Source organism: Engraulis encrasicolus, chromosome 18 (assembly GCF_034702125.1).
Source record: "Engraulis encrasicolus isolate BLACKSEA-1 chromosome 18, IST_EnEncr_1.0, whole genome shotgun sequence".
In the NCBI taxonomy this organism is placed as follows: domain Eukaryota; kingdom Metazoa; phylum Chordata; class Actinopteri; order Clupeiformes; family Engraulidae; genus Engraulis; species Engraulis encrasicolus.
Genome location: NC_085874.1, coordinates 6243197 through 6253152, shown reverse-complemented (window position 1 = coordinate 6253152; position 9956 = coordinate 6243197). Strand labels below are relative to the sequence as shown.

General features: G+C 42.2%; 1 protein-coding gene across 1 annotated transcript in view; it reads left to right on the top strand.

Moving 5' to 3' along the window:
* The first annotated feature begins 915 nt into the window (after positions 1-915).
* Positions 916-9956, top strand: part of mdn1 (midasin AAA ATPase 1) — an 89985-nt gene continuing 80944 nt past the window's right edge. The window contains exons 1-10 of the mRNA XM_063222870.1: positions 916-1183; positions 1597-1823; positions 2435-2659; positions 2839-2946; positions 4057-4249; positions 4499-4708; positions 6713-6844; positions 6942-7045; positions 8485-8599; positions 9056-9249. Coding sequence (XP_063078940.1) covers positions 1085-1183; positions 1597-1823; positions 2435-2659; positions 2839-2946; positions 4057-4249; positions 4499-4708; positions 6713-6844; positions 6942-7045; positions 8485-8599; positions 9056-9249 — 1607 coding nt within the window. The 5' untranslated portion in view covers positions 916-1084. The remainder of the gene's footprint in view (positions 1184-1596; positions 1824-2434; positions 2660-2838; positions 2947-4056; positions 4250-4498; positions 4709-6712; positions 6845-6941; positions 7046-8484; positions 8600-9055; positions 9250-9956) is intronic.

Here is a 9956-nt window from a genome sequence, read left to right as displayed (position 1 = left end):
TTTTGTCTCTTAAAGTATCTAACACCGACCATTCCCAGTTAGTGTACAACACAACATCGTTCTGAATTCATAATGGACGTGCAGCCTGCGCGGTCCATGGTCCCGTCTCTTCGGACCACACAACCGTAATCAATGGATGTCGAAAGAACCCGGTGGAACACGACCATGCCGGCTACTCATTTAATGGACTTGTACATAAAACGAGCTTTCACACGCAACAACGCTGGAATGTACAGCACAATTAGTATTTTGTCTTTTTGTGGTTGCACAGTGGGGGAGGGGTAATTTGATCTTTGTGTGTGGACTGGAGCAGCAGCGCGCCCGCCCGGTGTGTGTTTGGGGGGAAGGGGGGTGTCGCATCAGTGGACGTAACATAGAGGTAGAAAATAACACTAGAGAGGACACAGCAATTTGCGACAGCACTGGGAAATGGCAGCTGGAGCTTTCCCACTTCCGTAGGTAGTGTAGGTACTTTCAGGCAATGCAAGTCAATGGAGAACACGCCCACCCCTGTCAAAAAATTGACTAAAACTGTGTGAATATGAAGTAACACATTAATCAAACACCAGATTTGAAATGGCAGGCTAAATATCTACTAAAATCATATGAGTTGATAAAATACATTTAAAAATCAAATAATATATTTTATGAACATAGTTAGCAACACACTTCAACTATTGTCCTTGTATAGTGTGTTGGTGGACATTTTCACATGATTAAGCCATTTTTGACAGAGGTGAGCCTCGTTCTCCGTTAATTTCCAGTTCTCTGATCTACCTACAGATAATGGCCGCTACAGATTGCCGTAAAAAGGGGGGCGGGGTCCTCTCTAGTGTTATTTTCTACCTCTATGGGACGTAATCAAAGCGACAAAATATTGACCCGGAAGTATTTCTTTTATCTACTCACATGTGGACTGCGATTTTTAACACTGACGGGAACGTGCTTACTGTGTTGTGATACAAGCAGGATAGACAAGTAAGAGATGAAGTCCACGATGCCCTAAACACTCAAATCTACAGAATAGACAAGTTAGCATTTTGGCAGTCTTCGAATTCTGTACTTTCTGCATGTGATCGTTTGTATGATGGAAAATTTAGAACTGAGCCTGTCATCACTGGCTACAATCTCAAGGCATATTGAGAAAAGTCACAACGAACTCGGCAAGTATTTGGCGAAGCAGGTAAGATTGGTCTTGTATTTAGCTACACCGCACGTGTAGTTGTAGCTTTATTTACCTCTCAATAAGCTAATCACAAGTGTAACACAACTGTAACTGAATAGTCAACCATGTTAATTATTCATAGCTTTCCAATGCCTTTTCTTGAACTTTAAGCTACGATCAGACACAATAATACAGCTAAATGATACCCGGTGTGTTATATTTACATTTACGAACCAAAATACTCTTACAAGGATGTGTGTTGAGATCGAAAGATATTGTCTGGTTGTTATTTATCGGCTCGTCAAAGCCCATCAAAGCAAACTGTGTTTACAGATCAGTAGGATTTGCATCATGAGTGCTGGATTGACATGATGTTCTTTGACTTGTAGTTTATTCGTTTGAGGCCGATTGTTGTCTGAATCTACCCACAGATATGGAGCCAGCAAGACAGACAGTGCATATTGGGCTGTTTAGCCCAGCTCCTGATAGAGAAGGAGTACACGCTGCTGATTGCCCGTCACTTGCGACCTCTGGTTCTGGATCTGCTGGAAAGGAACGCCGAGAGAGTGAAGGCGGATGGCCGGCTGAATCACGATTTACACGAACGCCTGTGTGTGGCCCTCAGCAAACTCCTCAACTTCAGTCCCGACGCACAAGCGTGAGTATGGCCCTTGCTGGGAAAGCTGATGTTATTTCACCAAATGACACTACACTACATTACGCTGAGCTAAGACCTCTATCCAAAATGTCTTGCACTCATTTAGACTAAGGGTATTGATTACAGTCCCTGGAGCAATGTGGGATTAAACTGCACTGTTCTAGGGGACTTCTGCCAGCCCATGGAGGGTACTAGAGAGCAACCACATTTTCTCCATCGGCATGGGATTTGAACCTGCAACCTTCGGATCGCAAGGGCCTCCGCATATTGGCTCCGACGGCACTGTGGAGCACTATCGCCTCCGACACAATTCTGACCCCCAAACCCAATTTCACACGAACATAACATGGGCGGCTCCGACACAATAGAGCTCGCCTGTAATTGCTTGCCGACATCCGCGAATGTCCGCGGACATCGGTGCCGGTGTGCGGGGCTGTATTGTCAACAATGGAATCGAACTTTGGCAGAGCAGTGCTCCGCACTTTGTCGGAGCCGACGTGCGGAGGCCCTAAGACCAACTTCCTACTCCCACAACCGTGTAATGTGCCAGTCTTGATATTCCTGTGTATGTCTGTGTGTGTGTGTTTTGTTTCTGTCTGATGCCTTAACAGGTTTGCCACAAGGTATTTCAGCACCACGCCTCCAGCTTTCCAAAGGCTTTACTTCACGAGCGATGAGTCTTCGTCCATCCAATACGGCCCCCGCCGTATGAAGCTGCGTGACTTGATGGGGGCCACCCTGCATTTCCTCCAGAGCGACTGCGCCAAGTACAGGGTGCTCTGGGACTGGAGCGCTTGTGTGTCCCAGTTGTTCACCAGTGATGTGATGGTCCGCTGGTGAGTGAGAAGTTCTGAGAACACATAATGTTCTGACGGCATTATAAATAAAATAAAAATACTGTTTGTTCATGAATATGCTTGCTGGTTAACGTGTCCTTATTTGTTACAAAGTGGTGTGTGTGTGTATGTGGAAAGATATCTGATGTGTCTTTTTTTATTATTGTTATCATTTTTAGGTACACCGCACAGTGCCTAGCCTTGGTGTCCCACATGACGGACAATCAGAAAACGATTTTCCTGCGAAAGGTCTTGTCAAGTGAAGAGATTCTCCATCTAAAGATGAAGTATGCCGTCTTTTTTCCCCCCTTTTACTTCTTCCATTATCGCGTTTCTTGTTCTGCTTAGTTCAAGATTAGCCTGTCCAAATTCAATATCATGTTCTGATGACTTCTGATCACACACATCCAGTGAAGAGGTGCTGTTGGCTTAAGAAATGGTGTCATCAAAAGGAAAGAAGGTGGCACACTGTCAAGAGTATGTGATGAGGCCTTTATGGGATAATGTTTCTGTGTATGGCCTGCCTCAAGTCACATTGACAAGGATCCAATACGTTGTCATTGTCATGTACTTGCACGTTAATTACTGACCGATCCCCTTTCTTGATCTGCGTTTATGGCAAGACTAGGCCATCCACATAACGTTAGTGTGTGGAGATGGTGTGGTAATGGGTTGTCTGTTTCCCATGGCTTCTTTGACTGATAAGAGACCTGTTGTAAGGATGGTAATAACCGTCCACTTCATTGAAAACGTGATAATACACATGCTTCAAATACTGTTTGGTTGTACTACCTTGTGTTTTTGGGTAGCGACAACTGTGTAGAGCATGTTATTAGAGATTAGCTGACATTGACAGGCGTTTCTGCCGTAATTTGGCGTTTAACTTCAGCATGTTCAAAATCTAGTTTGAGCAGAATTCACCTGTGATAGACTTCCAACTCTGTCCGCATAATTTCAGGTCACGTCAGTATATCCGTTATGTTTATTATTCCTCTGCCCTGTTGTGCTAATTTTGTTTCTGTTCGAAGTCCTGGCTTTACCGATATGGTAACTGTGATGAGTTAAGTCGTTACTGTGGAAATGGTTAAATAACTTTGGGCAGAAGAAAGGGGAAGCAGTCAGGGCGAGTTTGAGTTTTGAGTCAGAATATCGTTGTGAAATAAAAATTCCATCTGGTTTTGGGACATGCTTTGGAACTTCATTGTTTGTCGTGGTTTCTCTGTTTTCACTGTCTTTACCCTTTTAAAGTTTAAGCATACTATATCGAGAGGATACCCGTTCCCGACTTGAACAGTGCAGGACTGATTAACAAGCATCACATAACTCAGGGGTGGGGGGCGGCATTGGGAGACTAGCAGCGTTGGGTGCCTTGGTTACACCTCTCCTTTCCACCGCAGGTCGCTTGAGGAGATCCAGCAGCTGGAAGTGGAGAAGGCCCTGGTGTTGGCCAATCAGGGCTCCGTCATGTGGCGCAAAGAGAAGGCCAATCGCTACACCCGGGGCCAGGTGGTGTCGGAGGACCTCTCCCAGAGCGTGGTGGCCGTCTGCGGAGTGGTGTTGCCAAAGATGAAGCAACAGAGCGAGGAGCCGGTAGGATGGCTTGACTTTTTTTTTTTGGCAAAAAAATCCCAAAACAAATTGGGTCAGTGTAAATGGCATGTGTGGACTCCCATTGACATTTATGTACGGCTTATCAATTTGTGATGCTCTTTAAAAAATATATATTATTACTCTCTGGTGCTGCACACCAGAAGGATCTTTGTATGGAAAACACTAATAGAGCTGTACATAAAGTGTAATATTTGACGCTGGGGTTTAACACTTTTGTTATCACTGTAGGATTTTGTGAAGGATTTGGTTCTGGTGGATTCAACTTGCCGGAACCTGCGGAGACTGGCTATTGCGGTTGCGTCACAAAAGGCGGTGCTCTTAGAAGGTCCCATTGGTTGCGGTAAAACGACCCTCGTGGAATACCTCTCTGCCATGACTGGGCACGTGAAATGCCCTGAGATTCTGAAGGTTCAGTTGGGAGATCAAACGGATAGTAAGGTGAGGTGCTATTTCATGTTCATTTATCTTGCCGGTCACGTTTTGGGCACAGCTCATCATGCCTGTGGCTGTGTGCCCTGCTGGGTGCCCGCTTTACTATTGTAATTTCTTTCATTAAGTAAATAATAAAAAAAATGCCTTAAATCAGTGTACTTCCATGGACCGTTCTCATTGCAAATCTACGTAGCATGCCTTTTTCCAATTGGTCTTCAGCGCACTATCATGGCATCATCTTCGAGACAGTGGAAGTAGATTGGCAAGGATTTCTATTGTTTGTATGCATCAGCTATAGGTATAGGCGTAAAATCTTGGAGACGCTCTGCAGCTCTCATTGTCTCTCATCGAAGGTCCCATGTGTGTGAAAGTCCCATGAGGTGTTCCTTCTCCCTAGAAGTCTGTCCCAGTTCCAGTCCCCGAGTCTTCCCTGGTCTGTCCTGTTGTAAGGCAGATCAAAACAAATGCTATGCATGTGCACATCACATGTACCAACATATGGGTGTGTTCCACCAGATAAGATCAAATGTGCCCTAGCTGAAGTATTGAGTCCTATCATGCCATCATCTACACTTTCGTTAGAGGTAGTATTCGTTATGACCGTATTTTATATTGTAATGTCTACCTTCCCATGCTTAGCTGGTGTATTAAGCATTGTCTGCGGTTTTTAGGCCTGTATCTTCCTTCAAACTAAAAGTAGAGGTGTCAAAATCTGCTTGTAAATTTTGTTTCCATTGGGTTAAGAGGGCGTTCCTGTCTTTAATCGCTCACATGGTTAATGTGACCCTTGTGAGGCCTGAAGTAGGGGGTATCATCGGGTCATTTTGTCCCATAGCTGAGTTCCTCCCTCCTATTCTATTATTTAAAATCTGCGTGCCCTAAAACTTTTGGAATACACCGTACAGTTACCAAATATGATGGAAAATCAATTATAACTCCAAAGGCATACATCGCTTTCAAGATCTGGAGCCCCAAAATATGAAGACTCTATCACGTTTTTCACAAATTCAGTTTTCAAGGCTTAATAGCCACAAATAATCAAGGTATGCTATTTGTAATTACGGTGTCTGATAGACCGGATCATATTGAGGGGGCATGGCAATTTTTATGCCAGTATCTTTCTTCAAACTAAAACTAAATGTATCCAAATCTGCTTGTACAGTTCGTATTCCATTCAAAGGCTTGAAAAGTGGGCGTGACACCTAAACTTTGGGGGACCTCGTCTTCACAATCGTTACACATTAGGGATGCAAACGATTAATCGATTAATCGACTTAAATCGATCATTGCATGAATCGATTAAAAAACATTATTCGCAATTAATCGACAATTCAACTGACAAGAGACCCAGGTGAAATGGGCATGTGAAGAGTGTGTGTGAAGAGGAGTGTGAATAGTGAGAATATTTAAATCACATTTGGATTAAATAATTTATTTAAATGTGGTATTTTATCTCAATTTTTAATAAAAAAAAATAGATTTAGTAGTTTTTTTCAGAGAAACATTGAGATTTCAGGGGGGAAACGCCACTTATCAATTAATCGTAAGTCGATCGATAACACTCTCAACTAATGATTAATGAATGAATCGATAATTTGCATCCCTATTACACATAGGATGCTAATACTTGGGATTCTTTCAATTACCATCAAAAGGTACCTGTTTGTGAGATATCAGGCAAATTGGAGAGGGTCACCTGGGGAGATTCTAGTGAATCATGTGAATTGACATGGAATGACCCTTAGAATTGTCTATGATTGTTGCGACTTCAACGTGAAAGTTTGGAAAATCTCACTTTTTTTTGCCAATACCGTGCACACTAGTCTCACTCATGATGTCCCACTCTGAAGTAAAGTTAAAAGTCCTTTATTTTTCTGAGTGCCTCAGACCAGCTCTCTGCTCTCTACATGTATTCCTCTGGACACCGATGAGCACCTGAAGTTTCTTGACTACCCACAGATGCAACTCTACCTCTCTCTCAATCTAATGCACATTATTTGGTTGTTGCAGATGTTGCTTGGCATGTACCGATGCACTGATGTACCGGGGAAGTTTGTCTGGCAGCCGGGCTCGTTGACCCAAGCTGTATCAAAGGGGTACTGGATCCTGCTGGAGGACATCGACCATGCCCCTCTCGATGTGGTGGGTGGAGTGCAGTGTTTGTAAAAATAGATTTTTTTTTTTAATTGTTCCTTTCTTTTTTTACTTAACCCTCCATTTGATTATTTGGACCCACTAGATATCCATACTGCTTCCTCTGATGGAAAATAGGAAGTTGACAATTCCAGGTCGCGACGACTGCATCCAAGTGGCTCCCGGCTTTCAGTTTTTTGCTACAAGAAGGTAAAAACTAATCTGACTTTTGACTGACCACATTTTGCATTAATAATTGCCAGTTGCGTTTTTTTTACACTGATTCACTCATTGAACAAGATGTTGTCCAGAGTATCCCACCACCCCCCAATGAGCACTATGAGCCCCATGCAAGCAAAAGCAGATGTCTTCTCCTATCCATCCCTACATTGCCAGGTGTTCTACATGGGTGGTTGACGTGACGCCTTGTTTTTTTCGTATCATTGGTTAAAAACCTACAAAACTGTTATTTTTCCTTTAAAAAACAAATGTCAATGAAAGATGATGTGGTACATTGTGTTTCATATTAGTCTTAGATGAGAGGAAACACTTTTGTTAAGATTTATGTAAAGGTTTATATGTCAAATATCCTGCGGTGTGACTGTAACATTAATGAAACCTGGAATATAATATATATATAAATTTACCAACAACATTTTGAATAATGTATGAAGCATTTGGCATGATTGCATAAATATTGACTTAATATTAAGATATGTGAATGTGAAAAAAACTTAAGAAAGTAATATTAACTGCAAGTTCAATTTCGTAACACAAATTGCGTCCTGTGGGGTGACATGTATGTCAATGTTTGTGAACGGGCAGCTGCAAGGCCAACTACAAGGGTCTTAAAGACTGGCTTCTAACCAGTCAGTACCTCAGTTATTGGAGAGTGCTGTGGAAGTTTAAGGTGACTATTAACCTCTTAATATGTCTTCATATTGCAATCTTTCTGTCACACAATGTTTAGGTTCATTTTATGGTGTCCTGTGGTGTCACTGTTCTTATAGAAGGACAAAAACGTTTTTTTTTATAAATGATAACACATACTAAGATTAAACACAATATCATTATCAAGTTAGCATGAGCTCAGATATCAGTCATGTAAACAAAAGGATTAAAATGGCCATAATGCAGTGAATTTCCTGTGGTGTGACTTCATTTTCCTGCGGTGTGACATTTTCCCAAAAATGGCAAAGATTAGGCGAAATTCCACAGACTACTAAGTGATTTTTTTTTTCTTTCTTTTTTCCCCAATTTTTTCCATCAATTTTTTCAGGAATTGGAATAACTTTTTTTTTTTTTAAATTGTGTTACGCCCTTAAACGTCAACCACCCACATACAGTATCATTTGCAAGAGGACAAGTTAAAATTTGCAATAATTTATGGCACTCGCTTGTACACTACACAAAGATGGCTGAGACAATGGATCGTGATTTCATAATAGCAAGCCCCATTGGGCTCATTCTGATTGATAGAAATCCATACAGCTACATTGACTCAAGGACTGAAAGAGAGCTGAACCACATGATGGAGATTTGTGCTATCTGAGTCCTGAGCCCTGTGCCCTTATTTGATTTTTTTCTGTCAATGCAATGCATGAAGGTTATGATGCTAATTTGAAAATGTTCTTCTAATTGTTCTGTAGGATGTTCTACAGTGGCGGAAGCTGGCACAGGCCAAACAGCACACACGCAGCACTGCTGGACAAATACTGGACCAAACTGCAGATAGCAAACATCCCCCGAGAAGAACTGAAGCAGGCAAGTTTGGCACCAAGTCAATATGAAGGAAATCTGTTGATAGTCCTGAGCTGCGTAAAATAATGGATTAGCAGTAGTATAGAGGTACTTTGTTAATCAACAAGGAAAACTGTCCCATAGGAGTGTAAAATGGCATTACGTGAGGGTAGGGGTGCTGTGGTATTAATTATATGCTATGTACCAGTCTGCCTAGAGATCCCACCCTGGGCAGATTAAATGGCCTTTTTCACAGAGCTGCATTAGGAACATTAAATTTACCTGAAATTCATGTTTGTGACAGTGAGGACTGGTAATAGACTCACTATGATTGTTTTAGATAGATAGATTATGTATTGTCCTTGCAGAAAAAATGTTCTGTGTCATGAAACTACGTCTGATGGTTGCATCAAACATAGAAAGACACAATAGACAGGCCCCTTAACAATGTTTCCAATGTTACATGACTTTCCTGTACAGGTTTTGGTGAAGCGGTACCCCAGTTTGACCGTGGTGGCGGACCGCCTTCTGGACATCTACTGCCAGCTGACCGGAGACAGACACCCGAGTCCAGCCGCGGCCGGGGTCAGCTCCAGCCATCAGGTCTCAGAGGCGGAGCAACAGAGACTCGATGAGGGGGCGGCTGCGCTGGAGGGGAGAGGACTCTGTCTGAGGTGCTATTCATGTTTTTTTTCCTTTACATTACATTTACAAAGCCATGCCTTTATCAACAGCATCATTTAGGTACAGGATATTGGTTATAGTCAAGGAAGTTATGTGTTAGGTTCCTTGCTCAAGGCAGCTCATTAGGATAAAGCAGAGCACCTGCATTGTTCCCACTGATGCATGAATCAAACCTGCCATCTTCTCATAAAAAAGTCCCTAAACTTTGCGTGATGTCTGCATTTATTAATTGGAAATTCGGTAACAGATTCTTGTTATTGGTCAAATACATGAAACTGAAAGACATCTTATCCTTACTCCACCGCAGGCTTTCCGCTGTCCAGTAATAAGACAACATTGGCAGGGTAAAACTAAATGTTTTATCTCACCATTGTAATGGTCAAATTGACAGCATGGCTCACTAATAATTCCACACCACAAATACAGTCTGAGTAAGTCTAAAGTGTCGGCCTATTCAGAGGCATAAAACAGACAAAAAAGGAATCATGAAGAAAAAAAAGCTTTATGCACATAAGCTTGCCATTAACGTGCATTAAAAGTAGCCTAAATGACGTGAGAGAAATGACGTCTCATTTGTTTGATTCAAGTCATTTGACCGTGTCATTTGGCAAGGGCCATTGAGTCCACTCAGTGTAGAATGGTGGAGTCAAGACCCACAGAGAATGTAAAAGTTGATTTGCTAGAGGAAAAGCGATTT